The sequence below is a fragment of the Schistocerca gregaria genome, chromosome 1 (genome assembly GCF_023897955.1).
Source record: "Schistocerca gregaria isolate iqSchGreg1 chromosome 1, iqSchGreg1.2, whole genome shotgun sequence".
NCBI lineage: Eukaryota > Metazoa > Arthropoda > Insecta > Orthoptera > Acrididae > Schistocerca > Schistocerca gregaria.
This window is the reverse complement of record NC_064920.1, coordinates 1,032,123,664-1,032,149,365: the sequence shown is the minus strand read 5'-3', so window position 1 is coordinate 1,032,149,365 and position 25,702 is coordinate 1,032,123,664. Positions and strand designations below refer to the sequence as shown.

Here is a 25,702-nt window from a genome sequence, read left to right as displayed (position 1 = left end):
GGCAAATGAATCTGCTCCAGTCCTGAATCCCTGAACCATTACACCAACAACCTGAAAACAGCTTTCGCATCCCGCAACTACCCTCCTGACCTGGTGCAGAAGCAAATAACCAGAGCCACTTCCTCATCCCCTCAAACCCAGAACCTCTCACAGAAGAACCCCAAAAGTGCCCCACTTGTGACAGGATACTTCCCGGGACTGAATCAGACTCTGAATGTGGCTCTCCAGCAGGGATACGACTTCCTGCTCCGAAATGAGATCCATCCTTCATGAAGTCCTCCCTGCTCCACCAAGAGTGTCTTCCCGCCGTCCACCTAACCTTCGTAACCTCTTGGTTCATCCCTATGAAATCCCCAAACCACCTTCCCTACCCTTGTAACCGCCCCCGGTGTAAAACCTGTCCTATGCACCCTCCCACCACCATCTACTCCAGTTCTGTAACCCGGAAGGTGTACACGATCAAAGGCAGGGCCATGTTTGAAAGCACCCACGTGATTTATCAACTGACCTGCCTACACTGTGATGCTTTCTATGTGGGAATGACCAGCAACAAACTGTCCATTCGCTTGAATGGACACAGGCAGACAGTGTTTGTTGGTAATGAGGATCACCCTGTGGCTAAACATGCCTTGGTGCACGGCCAGCACATCTTGGCACAGTGTTACACCGTCCGGGTTATCTGGATACTTCCCACCAACACCAACCTATCCGAACTCCGGAGATCCTCTCTTCTCGTTATCCACCAGGCCTCAAATCTCCGCTAATTTCAAGTTGCCGCCACTCATATCTCACCTTTCATTCAACATCATCTTTGCCTCTGCACTTCCGCCTCGACTGACATCTCTGCCCAAACTCTTTGCCTTTAAATATGTCTGCTTGTGTCTGTATATGTATGGATGTGTGTGTGTGTGTGTGTGTGTGTGTGTGTGTGTGTGTGTGTGCACGCGCGAGTGTACACCTGTCCTTTTTTTCCCCTAAGGGAAGTCTTTTCGCTCCCGGGATTAGAATAACTCCTTACCATCTCCCTTAAAACCCACATCCTTTCATCTTTCCCTCTCCTTCCCTCTTTCCTGAAGAAGCAGCCGTTGGTTGCGAAAGCTAGAAATTTTGTGTGTGTGTTATTTTATTGTGCCTGTCTACTGGCACTTTCCCGCTTGGTAAATCTCGTATTCTTTGTATTTAATATATATATATAAGTTTGAGCACCAACAATGTAAATCAGTATATCTGGAAATGACAGGTAGGAACTTCAAAACTAGATATAAAGAATGTATAAGAAGCTGGAAATACGAAAATAGCCATTCTCCCTTTGCCGAACGCCTGATAAAACATGAACATGAACCAATGACTCATCTTCTCCGCCCCCCCCCCCCCCTCTCTCTCTCTCTCTCTCTCTCTCTCTCTCTCTCTCTCTCTCTCTCTCTCTCTCTCTCTCTCTCTGTTACATTTTGTTGTGTTTTTCCTCTTGTTTTTTAGGTTAGAATTAACTTTACTAGCACGAATTTTCTTATGTGAAATTATCGTTTGGTGTTTGTTACGATTTACAGCGGTGGTAGCCCACATGTATGGTCCTGAAGATGTGTTCAGTTGTCTCTCTGCTCCAGTTGGCCGATTTCTGGCATTCTTTCACTCTTATTTTATTAAACACATGGCATACATCATTTGCACTTTATATTTTGTGTTGTGTTTTCAGTTTGTGTTGTTGCCAACTGTCGTGTGTTTCTGTGTCTTTATCATTCACCTTTTTGTGTTGTGTATGTGGTTTGTTATTTTCATTTGCTGTGTGTGTGTGTGTGTGTGTGTGTGTGTGTGTGTGTGTGTGTACTTTTGATGAAGGTCTTGTTGGCCGAAAGTGTATTTGAAAATTTAGTTGCTCAGGAAAGAAATACTGATTTGGAAGGAAAAATGGACTGATAAGTACATGTTTTAATAATTGACATATACCAGTGGCAAGTGACAGTCATTACGTTCACTGTGTGAGCAGTGGTAATGTTGTTATCAGTGCCAAAAACAGTTTTTTCGAAAATTCCTTCAGCAAAAAAGGATAAGCTAAAATATTCCATAATTCAAATCAAGAACAGCTGCCAACATGAGTAACATAGAAGTAGATATCCTCAATATAGCAAAGCAACTTAAACACTTAATGAAGTCCAGTCTTCCAGTTCATATTGTATGCCAATCAGGTTCTTTTCAGAGTAAACTGATGCAATAGCTCCATGTTTAGCAATTGTATATAACTGCTCGCTCAAAGTTGTTTACCTAAGGACTGGAAAGTTGCACAGGTCACATCAATACACAAGAAAGGAAATGGAAGTAATCCACTGAATTACAGATCCAAATCACTTATGTAGATTTGCAGTAGTATGTTGTAACATAGTATTTGTTCAAACACTATGAATTGCCTCAAAAATGATCTGTTGACATATAGCCAGCACAGATCCAGTACACATTATTCTTGTGAAATACACCTGCAGCTTTATTCAAACAAAATGAGTGCTATCAATAGAGGATCTCAAAAGTATTCAATTTCTCTAGATTTCCTGAAGGTATTTGACACCGTTCCTCACAAGCAGCTCCTAATCAAATTATGTACCTATGGAGCACCAAAACAGTTGTGAGACTGGATTCATGATTTCCCATCAGAAAGGTTACAGTTCATAGCTATTGATGGAAAATCATAGAGTAAAACAGAAGTGATATCTGACATTCCCCAAGGAAGGGTCATCAAGTGTCGTCAGCCATCTGCTGGTCCTAATCTAACAAACAATTTAAGAGACAATATGAGCAGCCCTCGTAAGATTATTTGCAGATGACACTGTCATTTACTGTCTATTAAAGTCGTCAGAAAATTGAAACTGATTGCAGAATTATCTAGACAGGATATCTGTATTGTGTGGGAAGTGGTAATTGATTCTAAACAATAAAAAGCGTTAGGTCATCCACATGTTTACTAAAAAGAATCCAAAAATTTCTTTTATACAATAAATTACATAACTAAATAGCTAGGGATGGCAATTATGAACAACTTAAATTGGAATGACCACAAAAAAAATATTCTGGGGAAAGACAACCAAAGACTGGGTTTTATTGGTAGAATGGTTAGGAGATGCAACAAATCTAGTATAGAGGCTGCCTTCGTTACACTTGTCTGCCCTCTTTTGGAGTATTGCTGTGTAGTGTGTGGTGGAGGATCCTCACCAGATTGACAGAGGACATAAAAAGTTTGAAAAAAGGCAGGTCATTTTGCATTAACCTGTAATGAGGGAGGTAGTGTCAGGAATACGATATGGTAGTTGGCGTGACAATCATTAAAAGCTAAAGATGTTTCTCGTTGTGTTAAGATCTTTTCATGAAATTTCAATAACTAACTTTCTCTTCCAAATGCAAATTGTTTTATTAACTCCCACCTACACAAGATGAAGTGACCACTGTAATGAAATAAGGAAAAACCAGAGCCTGCACAAACAGATTCAAGTTTTCCCACATGCTATTTGAGAGTTTAATGGCAGGGAAATAGTCTGGAAGTGGTTCGATGAATCCTCCGCCATGCACTTGAGTGTGAATTGCAGAATAGCCATGTAGATGGAGTTATTGGCCTACTTCCGGACCATCAATGTAGGACACAATAAAATTTTTACGCAAGATTTGCAAAGACAGCAATGAATCCACAATAAGAAAAATGTTGAAGATTAAAAATAAATCTCACACACACTCGGATAAATTTACGAAATAGCATAGTTTCCATAACAATTATCAGTGGCGGCAGTGGCTGATACTCGTGCCTGAGTTTTCATTTTTCTTTTGCATTTTCATTATTGCATGGCAGTTGAGGTATAGGGATGCCCATGGTGGCATAGCAGACCAATCGAGGCATGAAACGTATGGTCACGTAACTGCACATAATAAAGAGTAGAGGTTGTGGCTGAACCTGATGAAGTTTACATTTTTAACATTTTTCATATTCCTGCCTCCGACATTCCTGCTCAAAATGTAATACAACAGCTGCAGTCACTGTGCATCATTGTTTAAGATCTTCTGCTGTGGTGCATCATTTACTTGGGTAAATGTTTAGACTCGTAGGTTTTTCTTGAGTTGGCCCATACACTGTTTCAGAGGAGCACCATGAGGCCTTCTACCTGTGCTCACTTCACTATATAAAATTTGTCAAGGAAGTCTGTTGTTTCTCATCCACTGGATATGTCCAATCCATCTGAGTAGATGACCAATAACAATGGCTTCTTTTCTATACATCTTTGCCTTCTCAAGAACCATAGTGTTTGATACAAAGTCGTCCCATTTGATGTTCATAATGCATCTAAGAGTCTATTGGTTGAAGCCTTATGGCTTGTTAAGATTACTGTGATATGGTATCCAGGTTTAGCAACCATAGAGCTGTGTAAAAACAACAAATGCTAGATTCATCCTCAGTTTGGTGCATAGTGTCAGATCTTTATTCAGGAAGACCTATCGCAGGAGACATCGAAAAGCGACATGTGACATGCATCTTGTTCTCCATGTCCTTTTCCGACAAACAATTAGTTGATAATATACTTCTTAGATACATCACTTCCTCTAGTTGTTCCAAAGCTGTGTTGGAAATAGAGATACTGGGATCCAGAAAGGCAGGGTAATAAGATAGTTTCTGCTCAGACTCTAATGGCCACTCAGCTTAAAACAGTATTTTAATGATACAGGTGCTAAATGGGCAAACAATTTTATTTTTAAGTGTATAGTACCATGTTGTGTGTTCACAAACTTGTCACTTTCTCTATTCGGTGTGTGGGTTGCCAACTAATTTTCATTAAATTATTAATGGTTGTCCTGTCAATGGGACATTAAGCAGTACTATTACTTACTCTCCTTTACTGACTGTATGTGTTGATGACACAGCAAAATTTGACTATTATATGAAAGAGGCCAGACAAACGTATCGTTCCTGATGTGGGGCAGCAGCCTTTTCAGAAGCTGCAGGGGCAACAGTCTGGATGATTGACTGATATGGTCTTGTAACACTAACCAAAAGGCTTTGCTGTGCTGGTATTGCGAACGGCTGAAAACAAGGGGAAACTACAGCTGTAATTTTTCCCGAGGGCATGCAGCTTTACTGTTTGGTTAAATGATGATAGCATCCTCTTGGATAAAATATTCCAGAGGTAAAATAGTTCACCATTCGGATCTCCAGGTGGGGACTATTCAGGAGGACGTTGTTATCAGGAGAAAGAAAACTGGCATTCTACGGGTCAGAGAGTGGAATGTCAGATCCCTTAATTGGGCAGGTAGGTTAGAAAATTTAGATTGATGAAATGTATGATGAGATAAAAGAAATTATTCAGATAGTGAAGGGAGACGAAAATTTAATAGTCATGGGTGACTGGAATTCAACAGTAGGAAAAGATAGAGAAGGAAACATAGTAGGTGACTACGGACTGGAAGCAAGGAATGAAGGAGGAAGCCGCCTGATAGAATTTTGCACAGAGCATAACATAATCAAAGCTAACACTTGGTTAAAGAATCATGAAAGGAGGTTATATACATAGAAGAAAGCTGGAGGCTATAAAACGTTTCAGATAGATTATATAATTGTAAGACAGAGATTTAGGAACCAGGTTTTAAATTGTAAGACATTTCCAGGGGCAGATGTGGACTCTGACAACAATCTATTGCTTATGAGCTGTAGATTAAAACTGAAGAAACTGCAAAAAGGTGGGAATTTAAGGAGATGGGGCCTGGATAAACTGAATAAACCAGAGGTTGTACAGAGTTTCAGGGAGAGCATAAGGGAACGATTGACAAGATTGGGGGAAAGAAATACAGAAGAAGAAGAATGGGTAGCTTTGAGGGATGAAGTAGTGAAGGCAGCAGAGGATCAAGTAGGTAAAAAGACGAGGGCTAGTAGAAATCCTTGGGTAACAGAAGAAATATTGAATTTAATTGATGAAAGGAGAAAATACAAAAATGCAATAAATGAAGCAGGCAAAAAGGAAAACAAACATCTCAAATGAGATCGACAGGAAGTGCAAAATGGCTAAGCAGGGATGGCTAGAAGAGAAATGTAAGGATTGAGGCGTATATCACTAGGGATAAGATAGATACTGCTTACAGGAAAATTAGAGAGACCTTTGGAGAAAAGATAACCACTTGTATGAATATCAAGAGCTCAGATAGAAATCCAGTTCTAAGCAAAGAATGGAAAGTAGAAGGGTGGAAGGAGTATATAGAGTGTCTATACAAGGACAGTGTTCTCAAGGGCAATATTATGGAAATGGAAGAGGATGTAGATGAAGATGAAATGGGAGATATTATACTGCATGAAGAGTTTGACAGAGCACTGAAAGACCTGAGTCGAAACAAGGCCCCGGGAGTAGACAACATTCCATTAGAACTACTGATAGCCTTGGGATAGCCAGCCCTGACAAAACTCTACCATGTGATGAGCAAGATGTATGAGACAGGTGAAATACCTTCAGACTTCAAGAAGAATATAATAATTCCAATCCCAAAGAATGAAGGTGTTGACAGATGTGAAAATTACCGAACTATCATTTTAATACGCCACTAACACACATTTTTTACAGACGAATGGGAAGACTGGTAGAAGCCAACCTCCAGGAAGATCAGTCTGGATTCTGTAAAAATATTGGAACACGTGAGTCAATATTGACCCTATGACTTATCTTAGAAAATATATTAAGGAAAGACAAACTTACATTTCTAGCATTTGTAAACTGGAGAAAGTCTTTTGACAATGTTGACTGGAATACTGTCTTTCAAATTCTGTAGGTGGCAGGGGTAAAATAGAGGGGTGAAAGGCTGTTTACAATTTGTACAGAAACGAGATGGTAGTTATAAGAGTCGAGGAACTTGAAAGGGAAGCAGTGGTTGGGAAGGAAGTGAGACAGGGTTGTAGCCTATCCCCGATGTTATTCATTCTGTATATTGAGGAAACAGTAAGGGAAACAAAAGAAAAATTCAGGGTAGGAATTAAAATCCATGAAGAAAAAATAAAAGTTGAGGTTTGACGATGACATTGTAAGTCTGTCAGAGACAGCAAAGGACCTGGAAAAGCAGCTGAATGGAATGGACAGTGTCTTGAAAGTAGGATATAAGATGAACATCAACAAAACCAAAATGACGATATTGGAATGTAGTTGAATTAAATTGGGTTATGCTGAGGGAATTAGGTTAGGAAATTAGACGCTTAAACTAGTAAATGAGTTTTGCAATTTGGGGAGCAAAATAACTGATGATGTTAGAGGTAGGGATGATATAAAATGTAGACTAGCAATGCCAAGGAAAGTGTATCTGAAGAAGAGAAATTTGTGAATATCAAGTATAGATTTAAGTGTCAGGAAATGGTTTGTGAAAATATTTGTGCGGAGTGTAGCCATGTATGGAAATGAAATGTGGACGATAAATAGTTTGGACAAGAAGAGAATAGAAGCTTTCGAAATGTGGTGCTTATGAAGAATGCTGAAGATTAGTTGGGTAGCTCACATAACTAATGAGGAGGTATTGAATAGAGTTGGGGAGAAGAGAAAGTTGTGGCACAACTTGACTAGAAGAAGAGATCGGTTGGTAGGACATATTCTGAGGTGTCAAGGGATCACCAATTTAGTATTGGAGGGCAGCATGGAGGGTAAAAATCATAGAGGGAGACCAAGAGATGAATGCACTAAACAGATACAGAAGGATGTATGTTGCAGTAGGTACTGGGAGATGAAGCAGCTTGCACAGTATAGAGTAGCACGGAGAGCTGCATCAAACAAGTCCGTGGACTGAAGACCAAAACAACAACAACAACAACAACAACATAAAAGTCACTAGTTGCACTTGTAAGTCGACTTTAGTTAGTTAATTCTTGAAGAGGCAGTCTGTAACCAGAATGTGTCACCTTCCAAATAGTGATTCCAAGCGTGCATATCAACATTATGTGAATTGAGGCAACAACCTTCATTATAGAACGAGAGTGTACAAAAAAATGATCTTCACTCTGTTGCAAATTGTCATCTGCTATACACAAATCTTGTTGTTTACAAGTTTCCGACTTAAGCATGGACTTTCCTGTCACAGAGTATCTTCATGAAATTATGTCCTGTTTGACATATAGTTTGCATATGACTTACTGCCAAAAGTTTTTCCATAAGCAGTTACTACCAATATTACTACCCTTCGGATTTTCCAGTTGGTAATTTCAAAATATGTCACATTAATACATATGTACATCCTTAATTTGTTCCAATCACATAAAGGTGGCTCTATTTGTCTATTCTAAGTGCACTTAGCTTAAAACAGCATTTTTATGATACAGGTACTAAATGGGCAAATAATTTTATTTTAAGTGTGTAATACCGCGTTGTGTGTTCACAAACTTGTTACTTTCTCTATTTTGTGTGTGGGTTGCCAACAAATTTTCATTGAATTTAAATGTACTTTTTTTGTCTTTTGGTACCGGTGGCTACATTTATGTTATTAATTGTTGTCGTGTAATATAAAACAGTTAAAATTTCGTTTCTATTTTTTGGCAGCCAAACAACTAGAAGTAGCTCATAAGAAGATCACTTTCTATGGTACTCAGCTTTTCATGTTAAACGATTATTATTCGTGTAAGTTGCAGTTTAAATAAATTAAAGTGCATGCATTCTTGATAATACCATTTGCAACTGCTACAAAATTTATTACAGTCTGAGCAGATATTAAAATTTTGCTTGAGCAGCGGCATTTAATAATCCATGGAGTAGAATACCTATCAGTGGATAAGTAATAAAATGCACACTTACTTGGAATGTTTAATTACAGAATACCTTGTTCTCAAAATCCTGCCAATGTTACCTGTTGATGTTAATTACTAATTCTTTTCCTTGCTTATTTCTTTTTGAAATTTTCAGGTAGTGGTGTCTGAGTTAGAACCTATTCCTACATGATATTATGCAGAATATTAATTTTGCATTGCCTATGCCATTTACATATGTTTATTGTAGAAATACCCAAGCCTTTTTATTCTTGTCAACTTTCAGATCTAATGATATTTGATTACATTTGCAAATAAAATCTAAATATGTCCAAAAGTAGAATAGGGAAATATGTCTGTATAGTGCAGTGCTGTTGGATTATGACTGACACTCAGGAACACGTTGAATACTAATTATCAGAAGTTCCACTGCCTTCTTTTAGTGTTGAATCAATATTGGTATAAGCTTCTCTGATGATATTATCTCTGCACCTACCTGTTTATGAATACTCCTTTCTTATGACTTTGTCGTTGTATAACAACATTCACTTGTCAGCTCTGCTTGCAACAGAGAGATAACTATCTATTGCAAGCTGCCTCCTTATAAAATTTTGTTGATCAGTGTCTTTTAGAAATTGCAGTAATTATGTAGCTATTCCCTTTTATTATCTAAAAGTGGAGTATGTATCATTTTGGTTTAATTAGAAATCAAAAGTCTAAAACACACACTAACTTTTGAATGTTGCTCTGTGTTGGTGAAAGTATAATACATTTATCTTGCAGAAACAATGCAGAAGCCTACGTGATGGCTAAATTATGTAGAGCGTCTGTATATCAGTCACAACACAATTTATTTCTCACATTGTCAGTATTAAACAACAACTTTTCTGCTACTTCAAAACACAAAAATGAAAAGTAAGGATCATAGAATAGATGAGTGGATACGTAACAAATTACCATAACTAAAGCATTGAGAATATGGCTGAAAGGAAAATAATTTTTGGATGAATAGTTTAGAATCTCAAATTAGGAGTAGTGTGTAGATTGTGGAATAAATAGAAGATAGGTACAAATATTATTGAGGAAGAAAATGTTATTTTGAAAGGACAGACTATAAATTTGCTTACAAGATGTAAAAGATAACTCTGGAGTGCAGTAACAGAGATTAAAGTTCTGGGAAATGGCTATCAGGGTGTCCTTATGGCAGATTTTGTAACAAGGCATCTCACATGGATACAAACTGGGGCATTGCATGTGAAATTGGTCTTGTTTTTATAAACTCCAGAAGTTGGTAGTCTGTTCAAGTTGCTTTAGGAAGTAAAGGGCATAATGGATCTCATTGTGTGATAAATAATGCTCAAAAGATGTGTATTATTACTTGAAGAGAACTAGATACATTATCTTTTCTGAACTGAAAATGTATCTTATGAAGAGGAGCCCAGTTTTATATTGACTGAGCAGGAAGCACTGCTTGACTGATAGTTTCTAAACTTAAACAACTGAAAGTTCAGGTTGAATGTCTACAATATTATGAAAAGGATTGATTGCTGTTCACTGTTAATGACACATTGAGTTGCAGATAGGCACAATGAAAAGACTGTTACACCTTGAGCTTTCGGCCAAAGTCTTCCTCAGAAAAGAAAACACATACACATTGACACAAACAGGCACAACTCACACATGCTTGACCACTATGTCTGACAGCTGCAGCCCTTCATTGTGCCTGTCTGCAACTCACTGTGTCATATTTATAGTGAGTAGCAATCTATGATTTTCATAATATTTTTGATAGAAAACATTGGATGCTTCACTTCAGAATTTATTATTATTATTATTATTAATATTAGTGGTTCATCATTACAGCTGAATGTAGCCTCTTTACAAATCCATTACTTACATTTTATGCAAGTTTAAATCTTTATGGTTTGATCAACAGGTACATGCAGAAATTGACAAAAGATTTCCAATCTCTTAGAAACAGAGATGATTCTTAGTAACTGATTAAAGAAAGATGGGAAGAAAATGGGTTAGAAGTGATGCAGAGGGAACAAAATTGGAAAAGTATCCAGAGGAGGGATAACTATTGACATGTCAGATGCCTAAATCCTCTGAGTAGTATAATACGATGTGTGATTGGAATGTTTTAAGAATGGGCTTGTAATTTTACAATGGTGGTACTTACATGCTACTGTGATTCATCTCTTTCAAAATAGTCCCTCTTTGACTGATCACACTGACTCTAATGGTGTTTCCACTTTTGGAAACATCCCCGGAATTTTTTTTCCTGAAGTGTGCTACAGATGCCTTCCATATGTGCCTGGATGTCTTCAATTGAATAAAATCGCTTCCCTTTCAGTGAAAATTTCAGTTTAGGAAACAGGTAGAAGTCCGCAGGGGTCAAATCGGGAATATGATGTTGTGGAAACACAGGAATATTGAATGTGGTCAAAAATTCAACGATGGAGAAAGCATGATCAGCCGGAGCATTGTCATGGTGTAGCACCCAACTCCTGTCTTTCCACAATGCAGGCCTTTTCGTCCGCACCTTTTCACACAGACACTCAAGGACACATTTGTAGTATTCCTGGTTAAATTTCTGTCCTTCAGGAGTAAATTCATGATGCACAGTACCGGTAGGATCGAAAAAAATCACCAACGTTGTCTGCACCTTTGACCGACTTTGCCGTACTTTTTTCGGCCATGGTGAACCTGGAGTCTTCCACTGTGAAGACTGCACTTCAGGATAATATCCATATACTCACGATTCGTCGCCTGTAATTACCCTGTTTAACAAATGTGGGTCATTTTTGGTCCGATTAATCAGTTCATGGCACACTTCAAGTCAGTGTTGTCTCCGGTCACTTGACAAAACTCATGGAATGAATTTTGCGGACACTCGATGCATGTTCAGATCTTCAGTTAAAATTGACTGAACTGCATGGAAACTTGAATTAAGTTCATCAGCCATCTCCCTAATTGTAAGTCTACAATCAGAGTGCACTTAGTTATGAACTTCATTCGTTTTTGAGGTCGGAGGGCGGCCAGACCTTGGTTCATCTTCAAATGAAGCATGGCCATTTTTAAATCTGTTGAACCAGAAAAAAAAAGAAACATATGACTGCCTCATACAGTTATCTTCAAAAGCTGTTTTTAATAGTTTGTAAGTCTCAGAACCTGATTTCCCGGTTTTAAAACAAAATTTCACACAAACTCATTGCTCAATTTTTAAACCCATTTTCACATAGACAGAATTTGGTAACAAGCCCTAACAGACCCACACTCAACCAGCTGCCACAATGAACTGAATAAAGGAAACACAGTTTCCTGTCAGAGGGTGTTAAAGTACAAGTCAATGACTCACTCCCCACCCTCTGTGTAACTACCCACCAAACCAGTAAGCAATAATGAATCCATTCTTAAAACTTTCCAATTAAACCTTGTATAATGATACTGACTAATGCATGAGCATTTGAGCTCTTCGTTTAAGCTGTCTGTTGCAACTTGTGGCTTATTTTAAATATCCACTGTAGGATTTCATTCATGTATTAACATTAGTGTTTAAGTTTGTTTATAACAAATTGTTACCAACAGTTTGATACTTCAAAAGACTTACTTCTCTGCATGGCATGATATATGAATAAATTGTTGTCAAGATGAAAGCTTTTGTGTTATAAACACTTATAATAATTATTATATTACACAGAGCTACAGTTGCTTTGTAACAAATGGTCACCCAGAATAGTGTTTTCCTTCTTTTAGAAGTTGTTGTTTGCTTGAACTGACGGGAGAAGCAGCATTGAGTAGTAGGTAAGCGCAAAGCAAGAAGTTGAACATTATAGTTCAGTATATTTGAACTTCTGTTCTTCTACAGAGCATAGCATGCATGTGTATGCGTGCTCCCTCGCCCTTCCAATAAATAACACACACACACACACACACACACACACACACACACACACACACACACACACACACACACACACACACACACTGCTGTGTTCTTCTGATACTGTCTCCCTATAGGGGATTTCTGCAAGCTTTTTGGAGTCTTACATTTCTTTTTGTTGTGCTAGAGGTTGTAAAAATAGTATTAAGACAGCTGCTCGCAGAATGAAATCATCATTGTGTTTCTTGGGTTATAAATGTTACAAACCTCTTTTGCACTGCTTTTTGTCACATTTTTCTTTACAGCACAATGTATTTTAAGATTTTTCTCTAAGGATATGAAATAAAAGCTGTGACATGTCTGCATTCATCCTTGCAGATTTTCTTTTTATTGTAACACCAATATTTTGCTCGAACTGAATTATTTAGATTTGCTGTCCTACACCTCATCTGAAACTCCACAGACTGCACTTGACAATACATTTAGGTCATGCCAGAAAATTACATATAAATAAGAACAGTGTAGGCTCTACTTCCCTTTTGTATAGTGATGACAAGCATTTTCTTTCATGAGATAAGATGAAATTCGAAGAACTCTCAACAGAAACACATAAAAGTTCTCACAATTTGTATCTACCTTCCTCAGGGAGGAAAAAAGGATTCAGGTTGAAAGTGCAGGACAGATCACTCGTATCTCAGGTTGAGAAGCCCCTCAGTTGAACAGGTGCCAACCAATCTCTCTCTCCTTGAGGAAGGAACATAAATTTTCTAAAAGTGTGAATAGTATTTTTCATTTTCAAGTGGTTCTATTGACAGTACTTGGAATTTTGGTTCCTTAAGCTAACTTCAAGCTAGCCATTCTGTATTATTTTTCTCAATTTAATTTGCAGTTTGATACAATGCTAAATTATAGTTTTCTTCATGCAGTTAGTTGACCTAATGAAATGATATAGATGAAGTTAAAATGGTAACAAAGAATGAAATAACAGAATAGAAAAATGGGCTTAATAGATGAGAAATTGAACAAATATAAAAGTGCTGTGAGATGTCTATGACTCACTGCCACTGACTACCTCTTGTCTGTCCACTTGCTTTTGTTATTTTACCAGTAATATATAAAAACTGTTTAAAATTTTAATTTTTACTTGCTGTTCAAATAATTTGTAATACATGTGCCTTTCCCACTCATTGTCATGTTTAATACATCATTTACATGCTCAGATATTTGTTTGGTTACACATAAAATAAATTTCTTTTCTCGGATGTTATCCAGTACCATTGTAACTATTCATTCCCTTTTTTCTTATTGTTATTGCCCTTATTCTCTTCTTTCCTCTCTTCCCTCCTGTTCAAAAGGGAAAAGGAATATCAGTTGCCCAGCTATTGAGTTGCTTATTATAGTACAAAAAAAATTAAATTTCTAATTCTGTAGCTCAAAGCTTAAAATAAGGCAAAGGAGCATTATTACTCAAATAGTTCACTTTTTACTGGCATTAGAAAACATGGCTTGAAGAAAATATGCTTTTCATATCCACCATTACTCTTGCTTTTCAGCTTGAAGCCTGCAGTTTTGCATTCTTAGAATTGGAATTTCGTAGTCCATATTAAAGAGACACTGGATTCTATTCACAGACTTCTCATTGCTATGAAGTATGATTATTGCAGTTTTCTCTATCAATAGTTGTGCATTATGCATATGATGAGATTTCTACATATTTTCAATGCTGTTAAATAAATGTTGTAAATCTACTCCATTTGATCAAATATAACACTACATTTTTTTTCCGAATGAATGTGACATATTCCTGTTTTTATACAGATGAAATGTATGCTGCAATTGAAGATCCTGGAATGGAATACACTAGTGGGAGTGACACGTATGCACAGATACAAACAACAGTACCTGAAGTCATCCCAGCACCTGCACCGGTGCTCGATTCAGAAGAAATTAATCCAGCAAGCTCTGCATTTCCCCCCCAGCCTCCAAGTGTAGACAGTTTACGACATGTTGCACAAGCACATTCACGTCAAGGTAAGATATGAGTATATTTCCTTATCTGATAAAATATATATTATAACACCTTGGGAGCTGAAATATAAGATCTATATTTGACAAAATTCACATCTTTTTTTTATATGATAAGGCATAAACATTTAAAAAACTATAATTCTATTTGCCTGAAGACAAAGACTTAGTGCTTTGAAATTGAAATAGAACTGAAAACTACTTTATTCACACATTAGGGGAAGACTTTCAGTGTACTCACAATACATTAACTGGTCTTGTTTTCCAGTCACATTATAGTACAGATATTATAAAGCAGGCAGCAGCATAAACAAACTAGAACGTTGACTGCCAGAGTGGAGTGGAGAGGAGAGGAGCAGTGCGGGGAAACAAGCCCTTTTGCAGGACTGTCAACCTGCATGTGTATTCAATGTTTTTGCAAAAGCAAAACTTGACACACACTCGTAGGGATTACCATTCCCTTCTGGAGTTTTGGTGATTGCAATTGAACTCGGTGATAGTCATTTCTAACTAAGAAAGGACGACCATGAACAACATACAACACAAACCGTGCGCTAACAGCTATGGTGAAGTTGCTTGCCATGTTGGCAGTGCTGTAAATGAGTGTCTTCAGGCCTGTCCTCTATCAGTCTTCAGCATAACCACAGTACAGAACACCTGTCACCTAAACCTGCTATGTTAAAGTTTACACATTATACCAGGTTTCGAACTTTACGTAGCAGACAAACGTGTGTTTTTTAGTTCTAAGCTAGGTCCCACAGTTGTGTCCTACCTTGCATTTCTGTGTGTTACTCATACAGAACATTCAACCCCCCACAATTGGTTTGACACCAGAACATCCAGTCCACTCACAGATCATTGAATTTGTGACCCCTCCCCATCTCCCTCCCCCCTCCCATCTCCCTCTCCCTCCCCCCTCCCATCTCCCTCCCCCCTCCCATCTCCCTCCCCCTCCCATCTCCCTCCCCCCTCCCATCTCCCTCCTCCCTCCCCACCGCATCAGCACAGCTTTAGAAAGCGTTGCTCCTGCGAAACGCAACTCACCCTTTTTTCACCTGAGATCTTGCCAACCATGGATGAAGGGTATCAGATGGATGTCATATTCCTTGACATCCAGAAAGTGTTTGACTCGGTGCCCCACTGCAGACTCCTAAGTAATGTACAAGCATATGTCATTGGTTCCCACGTATGTGAGTGGCTCAAAGACTTCTTAAGTACTAGAACCCAGTATGTTGTCCTCGATGGTGAGCATTTATCTGAGATAAGCGTATCATCTTGACTGCCCCAGGGAAGTGTGGTAGGTCCACTGTTGTTTTCTATCTACATAAATGATCTTTTCAATAGGGTGGATAGCAATGTGCAGCTGTTTGTTGATGATGCTGTGGTGTACGGGAAGGTGTCATCGTTGAGTGACTGTAGGAGGATACAAGATCACTTGGACAGGATTTGTGATTGGTGTAAAGAATGGCAGCTAACTGTAAATATACATAAATGTAAATTAATGCAGATGAATTGGAAAAAGAATCCTGTAATGTTTGAATACTCCATTAATAGTGTAGCACTCGACACAGTCACGTCGATTAAATATTGGGACGTAACATTGCAGAGCGTTATGAAGTGGAACAAGCATGTAGTAGCAGTTGTCTTCGGTTCATTGGTAGAATTTTGGGAAGATGTGATTCATCTGTAAAGGAAACCATTTATAAAACACTAATACGACCTATTCTTGAGTACTGCTCGACCGTTTGGAATTTCTATCAGGTCGGATTGAGGGAGCACATAGAAGCAATTCAGAGGGGGCTGCTAGATTTGTTACTGGTAGGTTTGATCATCATGTGAGTGTTACAGAAATGCTTCAGGAACTCGGGTGGGAGTCTCTAGAGGAAAGGAGGCGTTCTTTTCGTGAATCGTTACTGAGGAAATTTAGAGAACTAGCATTTGAGGCAGACTGCTGTACAATTTTACTGCCGCCAACTTACACTTCGCGGAAAGATCACAAAGAAAAGATAAGAGAGATTAGGGCTCGTACAGAGGCATATTGACAGTCATTTTTCCCTCGTTCTGTTTGGGAGTGGAACAGGGAGAGAAGATGCTAGTTACGGTCCAAGGTACCCTCTGCCGCGCACCGTATGGTGGATTGCGGACTATGTATGTAGATGTAGATATTTATAACCCTGTATTCACCTGACCTGAAGTCTTGTTCCTCCTGCCACCGAACTTCACTAATTTCCACTATATCTAACTTTGAACTATCCATTTCCCTTTTTAAATTTTCTGACCTACATGCCCGATTAAGGGATCTGACATTCCATTCTTCGATCTGTAGAACGTCAGTTTTCTTTCTCCTAATAACAACATCGTCCTGAGTAGTACACGTCCAGAGATCCGAATGGGGGTCTATTTTACCTTCGGAATATTTTACCCAAGAGGACGCCATCATCATTTAACCATACAGTAAAGCTGATTGCCCTCGGGGAAAAATTACGGCTGTGGTTTCCCCTTGCTTTAAGCTGTTCCCAGTACCAGCACAGCAAGGCCATTTTCATTAGTGTTAAAAGGCCAGATCAGTCAGTCATCCACACTGTTGCCCTGCCAATACTTAGAAGGCTGCTGCCCCTCTTCAGGAACCACACGTTTGTCTGGCCTCTCAACAGATACTCCTCTGTTGTGGTTGCACCTATGGTGCGGCTATCTGTATTGCTGAGGCATGCAAGCCTCCTCACCAATGACAAGGTCCATGGTTCTTGGGGGGGGAGGGGGGGGGGGGGTTCGGACAGACATAGACTACATTTTTATACATACGTCATGTTAACATCTATACATTATATGAAGGGGACACATTGTTATCAAAAATTTCGTAAAGCTCTTGACTGATTTATTTAAAATGTTTTCACAGTGTTCTGTTAAGTGTTCAAATGGAGATAGATTACATACTTTGTAAATATATATTATATTTAAATACATGTGTAATATATTAAGAGGAAATGTTGTCACCAAAAATCTCAAAGTTCTTCATCAGTTCACTTTAAGTTTTCACACGATACTGTAATAACATTTGAATGGCCATAAACTATATGATTTTTTAAATATGTGTAAGGTATAAAAGGCAAATGTTGTTGGCAACAATCTTTTAAAAGTTTCCGATTGATTTATTTCAAATTTTTGCGCAATACGTTAATAAACATTCAAATGGGCATAGGCTATATTTCCTTTTAACCCACAACATTTTGGTGCATCAATAACCTCCACATCATCCATGTACTACTTCTCATGGAGCACATCCTTCGTTGGGCCAACACATGGAAGTTGGATGGTGCAAGATCCAAGCTGTAGGGTAGGTGAAAAAAACAGTCCAGTTAAGTGTTGTGATTTCGTTCTCTCTCTCTCTCTCTCTCTCTCTCTCTCTCTCTCTCTCCCTCCCTCCCTCCCTCCCTCCCTCCCTCTCCCTCCCTCTCTCTCTCTCTCTCCCCCCCACCCCTCCATCCCTACCTCCCACCCGCTTCCCTCCCCACAAACCAAATGAGATAATAGAAAATTTAATTCAGCTTTTGTGTAGTTATAGTGTCCCAGTTTTTGTATTGACAGCTTTTGTTAACTTCTCTGTTGAACTGTAATTTTGTCTTCGTCGTAAAAGAGAACACATGTTTACAAAACTATGATTTGCTTGAATGGTGCATGTTGCATTTTTGAAATTCTTCCATCTACCCAAAGTTAAATACAAGCTCCATCCTGGAAGGCTTCTTTTATGAAACCTATTGTTTTGAGGGCTGTATAGGCTTATGATGAGACATGGAAAATGTGTCCAAAACATTGAATGGAATAAAACTTTTTGTTAAATTTTAAAAATAATGTTTGTTGTTAACTTTTGTGATTATTTTCCATCAGTTCTAGACCAGTGCTGTTCAGCATGTCCTTTGCAACTGTGCAGGTGCAATGTGACTGCTTCAGGGCTGTCAAATAGAGTTGGTATCCATAGGGAAAGTTTTTAATAAAACATAAGGCTTAAGAGTCAATATTCTCACTATATTCCAGAATATGAAGTACAATTGGGTGCTTGGGTTGTAAAAAAGACCTCCATCCTGTCAGGTTAGTCAAGGCAGATGTTGAGTGGTAGAAGAACAAAGTTGGAAACCCATCAGGAGAGTGAAGAGAGGAAAGATGTCATACATCACTGAGAACCAAAGCCAGAGAAGACGTCAATCTGCTGTTTTACACTCCAACACGTGTCTCAAACCAACATATGATCTTCCTCCCATTCTCCCTGTTGGTCACTCAGACATGGTGCATAGAGACTTTTTAGCTAGGGCATTTTAGGGGAACAAGCAACTCAATGCTGGGTGACTATTCTACTTGGTATATAGTCCACAGCAGTTGTTACGTGGTTATTGAGAGTGAAAGCCTAAGTGGAAAAAAAATTAAAATGAGCAATAAAAACTACCACTACACCTGCACAACATATTATTTTGATTTAAATATTTATTATTTATTAACATATATCAAAGTAAAAAGGGTACGCCATAATGGTGGACTTAGTCTATGGAGTAAACATTGTAGCATTAATTATATCACATAAAACAGCTAATACGATGACAGTAGAGCGCAGTGTAGCAACACTGGTGGCTCATTCTTAAATTTAGATTTTGTAATCTGAAAAGACAGATATGTTTAAAGGGATACAACAGTACTCAGCACTCTCAAAATTCCATATTATTTGAAAAATGCTGTAGGTGAACTGTTGAGGTAATTACGTGACTTTTGTAGTTAAATACAAAATTTTTATACCTTCATGTATTGACTCCAACTAACCATTAATACTGCAGAAAAAATTTTGAAAGGTTAAGATGCAGTAATCATATGTTACTGCGTTTTTTATTAATATTTTTGAAAAAGGTTTCTTTCTCTTCTTTCGTGTTTTTAGCTAAGTAGTGGAAACCTTTCTGATCCACAGGTGTACCGCTGTCAGAAGTAGCATCATAACTGTATTTGTTTACATCTGACCAATACCAAAATTGTAAAAATGCCTGAAGCCATTTCTGTTGTGCATAAATTTGTGCTTTTTTGTTGTATTTTTTTTCCTGTCTTTCCTCGAGACAGTTCTAGTGAAGTGGCACAGAGACTAAGGATTATTTTTTTACTATGTTCAATAACATTACTGTGTTGTTTCTTGTGACACATTTTGCTAGACTTCTTGTTCAGTTTCTTTTTCTGTGTACTTTTAGGTTTGTTATGAATGTGTTGGGGGTAACAAATAATGGCAAGTTGGCTTGCCTTGTTGGTGAGTAGCTCCCTCCAGTCTATTGTGTGGAGTTCATTTGCATTTGTGTGGATGAAATAATGATCACACAGAAAGCCCTTTAAATTAATTCCAGACTAATTCTTTAACAATTCAAATGTTGTTTGATCTCTAATATCAGCTATTGTGCCACTTCCAAAGATTCTGGAGCTGTTTTTATTTTTCCAAGATCCAAAAAATTATAACAAATTTAATATCTCCTCAGTCTTGGCTTGTACTAAACATATAAGTCTATAAGAACGCAACTGCATATTACATTATTATGTGTTTGTCAAAAAGTACTTTATTTTAGAATTACTGATATACAAAGCATGGAAAAACTATAATGTCTGTTGTGCTTACTTAAATCACAGTAGTCTTAATAGAAACTGAAACATGTTAATCTTCATAGATCCTTTAATATTTTACAAACTGAACTTTATAAAGAGCTTCTCATTGCAGATATCGACTCTATTTCAATTCGCTTTAGGAGCACGCTCTATTTTGAGCTGAACACAGCAGCCAGGAAGCATTGTGTAAATCCCTGCCGTAATGCTGTTTGTTGAAAATAGCATATTGCATGAGCATGACTAATTTTCAGGAGCAAGTTGGATAAATATTCCATGGCCCTTTCACAGGAACACCATCTCTGGTAAAATGCTGTCAATAGTATTTATAGGCAAATGCTCAATAAAAGTTTCACAGCACACTATAAGAAAAGGCCTGACAGGTTGATCATTAATTGTCTGCTGATTGCAACAACATGAATACCATCTGTGTGAGGAAATGCCTAAAAGACGTGTAGAGCTCAATATCTCGTGTAACATTCTGAAATCAAGCTAAAATGTAATTAACATATTCATGCTGATGCTACTGTTATTGCTTATTATGAAATGCTCAACAGATCATACTACTTAGAAGTGTAACACACCCACAAAACCAGAAATCTCATTTCAGTTTTAGCTCACATTCTGAGTTGATAAAGTGTTTCTTATATACATATTCTCGCTTTTTTTAATAGCTCTATTACTTACTGCTTCTGTATGTTGTCTAGTTTTGCAGTTCGTCTTCACTGATACAGCACTTTGGAGAGATGTTTTGATACTTACTGTTCTGTATTGTGAGTGAACAATATTTTTGGGTTGATGTAAACCAAATGTGAACATTTATTTTGAGGTGCCACTAATCGCTAATTCAAAAGCAGTTTGGCCCACTTTTTGTCAAACACCAATGATGTACATCAGACTTATGTGCATCATGAAGTACTATTATTATATTTTTGTTAAATGCTATCTTGCTGTTCACTGTGATGAGCTGCAGGTAAAAATGGGTAATTGCCAGTCCAGTATTAATGCATACAGCCCATCGTCAGTGGTATCTGATGCAGAGGGCAAACAAATAAATGTATACATACCTGTCTGTAACATAAGGATATTTTGTGTGTGTGTGTGTGTGTGTGTGTGTGTGTGTGTGTGTGTGTGTGGACAGATAGTATTCAAGGCTAGAATGTATAAAGTATATAATGGTGGACTATATAAAGGAAAAAAGTTGAGGTTAACTGTCATGAACAATACCATGAGCAAGATGAAAGGAAGGTAACAAAATCTGTCTCTCGCATATAAAGAGTTTCTCAGCTCAGAAAGGGACCAAAATATGTTGTCAGATTTAGTTAATTTTACATGCATGAAAATGGGGAAAACTCTAATCCTAACATACCTGATTAAAACACTGTCAAAGTTTTATTTGTATAGATCTCATTTCTTAACTCTGTCTGCTCATAAATGACATTTGATATTTCATCATGTGACTGTATATTTCTACTAGGATATTAGATAATCTACATTTTATTCCTAATGAAGAATGCTTTTAGCAATATCATTAACAGAATGCTTACTCTCTCTTAAATGACCACTACATGCTGAGAGGGATTGGATTCACTACCATTAACATGTTCTCTAAACCTCATTTTGAAGTTTCTCCCAGTTTTCTCAGTGTAAAACTTGCAAAGATTACTACATATAATTACTTATCTGTGTCATATATAAAGTGTTCTCTATCCTGAAGCCAATTTGCAGCCCAATTTTCTGAAACAGATTACTTATCTTGTTGGAAATATGACCCTAATATGGTAAAAAAAAAAAAAAAACTGCAATCCTATCTTTTTTCTTTTGTTCACTCCTCTGTAATGTGAGCTGATCTCTGTTCCCAGTTTGTTTATTCTATTATACTGTTGGTCAGAGTTATTTCAGAAGCTACCTTTTCAGTGTAGGTAATTCAGTTTTAATATTCACCTCACTTAAAGGATTTTGACTACCCTGTCAATCACTGAGCAGGAATACGCTGCTTTACTGGGTCATGGATGGCAAGAACTATTCTGAAGTATGCAGTCAGATGTAATGGATCTTCAGACTCCATTGAACAGGTGGTCACCACCTTCATTTTTAACCTTCAGGTCAAAATAAAAATAGTTCAGTTTCCTTGTGCTGTTTGGTGAAAGTGGTATCTTTATCTAACAATTTAAACCATTGGTAAAATCTGTTAGCTTTGTCAAGAATGTCAATTTTAGTTATTTATTTTTTTTAATCCATCTGTAAACAATCAGGATTGTATGGATGTTGTCAACATAAATATACACAATAGATACACAATCCACCAGTACAAGTGTGTTATCTACGTAATGGTCATAGACAACTTTTTTAGTCACATCATTGCAAAGTTCAAAAAATTCATTTTCGACATGATCTAAAACTATATATGAGAGAGCTCCTCATAGGAAGTTCATATACATGGCCATTGAAGGTAAAATAGTTCAGAAATAGGACTAACTTGACAAGGTCACATTATACATCAGTTTCTGTTTGGCTCATTCAGTGTAGGTAATTCAGTTTTAATATTCACCTCACTTAAAGGATTTTGACTACCCTGTCAATCACTGAGCAGGAATACGCTGCTTTACTGGGTCATGGATGGCAAGAACTATTCTGAAGTATGCAGTCAGATGTAATGGATCTTCAGACTCCATTGAACAGGTGGTCACCACCTTCATTTTTAACCTTCAGGTCAAAATAAAAATAGTTCAGTTTCCTTGTGCTGTTTGGTGAAAGTGGTATCTTTATCTAACAATTTAAACCATTGGTAAAATCTGTTAGCTTTGTCAAGAATGTCAATTTTAGTTATTTATTTTTTTTAATCCATCTGTAAACAATCAGGATTGTATGGATGTTGTCAACATAAATATACACAATAGATACACAATCCACCAGTACAAGTGTGTTATCTACGTAATGGTCATAGACAACTTTTTTAGTCACATCATTGCAAAGTTCAAAAAATTCATTTTCGACATGATCTAAAACTATATATGAGAGAGCTCCTCATAGGAAGTTCATATACATGGCCATTGAAGGTAAAATAGTTCAGAAATAGGACTAACTTGACAAGGTCACATTATACATCAGTTTCTGTTTGGCTCATTCTTAAATTTATACAAGTTCATTTTGATAACGGATATAGTTTCATTTATGGCTTATCTTTTATGTCCAATCACTTGCACATGGTAATGAAATTTTGAGCAAGAAAATATTAACATTCATAGACAAATAAGATTTGGTAATATATGTTACTAGAAGTGAAATACACTTTCAGCAAGGAAAAATCGTTTCATAAAATTTAAGTACCATATTTGTGAAATTTCCTGTACAGCTTTCAGAGTACAATGTCAGAAGGTGTCAGTATCAAGAAATGAGCAGTGATCTATGAAATAGTGTGTGTTCCTCAAATAAAAAAGATCTTTTGCATAAGAAATGCATTGATTTTAAAAACTGTGAAAGTTATAAAGTGTGATAACGAAATGGCTAGGGAAAGCTGCATTTCTCTCAATAATAAAGGTCAAATAGGCATTCAGATGTTGCTGAAATGGTTAAGATGATTGTTATTTACACAATAATGATTACATAGTATAGAATTTAGTTTTAGAGATACATTTATCATGTTTTCTAATAAATGCTCATCTGTTCCAGCATCAACATCGAGTGCAACAAGCTCTGTAATTAATTTGGGTTCACCAAAACCAGAGAAGCGTCAGGCAAATTCTCCCTTACCTCCACCACCTGTTGGCAGTCCAGAGCTTAGATATACTGTACCTGTTACAAGTCTGGAAGAAATGTATGCAAAGGTGATGAAGAAGAAACACAAATCAGCTAGTCAGGTGGAGACCCCCACAGAACTAGCTGGACATCCTCAGCAGTCTGGAGACACTAGTATGCTTGCAGAAGCTACTGCTATAAATGAGTGTATTACCCAGATTGAAACAATTAGTGACAGTTTTGGTACTGTAACAACAAGCAAAGCTGTCCCAGAAGAAGAAGCCAGTAGCAGTGATTTATGTGCATTACCCCAAGTGCAAACTGAAATTCAAAATGAGAGTGCTGTATATGAACACCTCCCAAAGCAAGGAAATTTCAAAGAACAGGAACCTGGTTATGAAAGTGTTGGGCCAAATAGTTTAGTTATGCCATACGACCCAGGTTATGAGGTTGTACATCAGGTCCAGCGTAATCCTTCAGACTGTGATCCGAATTACGAACAGCTTCGGCCACAACGTAAAACTGATCCTCATCAATACAATACAGACAACAGAGAGGAGGGTGGTATGAAACATGAATACAAAGGCACAGACAGTGGACAGAAGAGAACAGATTTACATACGGGCTTCACGAGTGTAAATCTACCAGAGATGACATTAACTACTGATGAACCAAATTATGAGAGTATGACCAGTGATACTCATGAACCTAACTATGCTGTAGTTTCAGGAACATCAGGAGGAGAATCTGATTCAGCCTATGAAGTTGTTCACCAGGATGATCCTAACTATGAAAGTGTTAATTACTTCGATGTCAATAGTGTTGAGCCTCCATATGAAAGGCTCCATAACGAAGAAGCAAGAGACTCTGATAGTGAAACTGTTTCAGGTTATGAGAAAGTAAAACTACATTGCAACAGCTCACTTAGTACGTCACAGAGTGAGCAAATCTCACATTATGTTTCACAACAAAATGCTGAACCAGGTTACGAAGAAGTGAGACACACATCCAGTACTGCAGTTGATAATGGGAGTTCAAATAATGACTATGGAAGTAGTGCTAATAGCAACATTGATATTTATGCTCGTATTACAAAAAGCTAAGTGAGGTGCATAAGAATATCATTGTGTTGCATGTCCAGTATTATGTGTGAATGTTTGTGTGTGACTGCTTTTCCATTATTGCTGTGCGTGTGACTTGTAACTTTTTCGATGACAGTTTATAAAAATTGTACAGTGATATTAACTGCCTTTTTATAATCAGATTCTTACATATTATTTATTAATATTTTCATTAAATTTTTTATACTGAAAGTCATCATTGCCATTTTTCACAGAGTACCTAATATATACATATAGAAAAATATGAATTGTTGATTTATTTAGTATATTTATGATACATTACATTAAAGTTTCCAATTATTGTGGTGTAAAAAGCAAATTATTTAATTTTTCATTAAATTATTTTAATTCTGATGTCTCATTCTTTGTCACTTCCAAGATTAGTCCATATTTGTCTTCATTCTCCTATGTACATAAGGTCTTGTTGCATAAATTGCAACAAATAGCTTTCAGTATTTGAAGAGTTATGGAGACACAATATTCATGTGGCATCCCTTATATTCAATGCTGTGAACGAACATATACACCTTCTTATTCATTGTATGCATCTCTGGAGCTTGGTCCTCAGTCTCAAATATTTGCACA

At 37.4% G+C, this 25,702-nt stretch overlaps 1 protein-coding gene across 7 annotated transcripts in view; it reads left to right on the top strand.

Annotated features, from left to right (window-relative positions):
* LOC126279127 (uncharacterized) overlaps window positions 1-25,471 on the top strand; it is an 80,135-nt gene extending 54,664 nt beyond the window's left edge. For 4 of the 7 annotated variants that reach the window (XM_049979643.1, XM_049979634.1, XM_049979653.1 and 1 more), the window contains 2 exons: window positions 14,433-14,645; window positions 23,931-25,471. In XM_049979643.1, coding sequence (XP_049835600.1) covers window positions 14,433-14,645; window positions 23,931-25,099 — 1,382 coding nt within the window. In that variant the 3' untranslated portion in view covers window positions 25,100-25,471. Of the gene's footprint in view, window positions 1-8,525; window positions 8,604-14,432; window positions 14,646-23,930 lie in introns of all 7 variants that reach the window. The other 3 variants (XM_049979651.1, XM_049979626.1, XM_049979618.1) reach the window with 1 other exon arrangement.
* The last annotated feature ends 231 nt before the right edge of the window (window positions 25,472-25,702 follow it).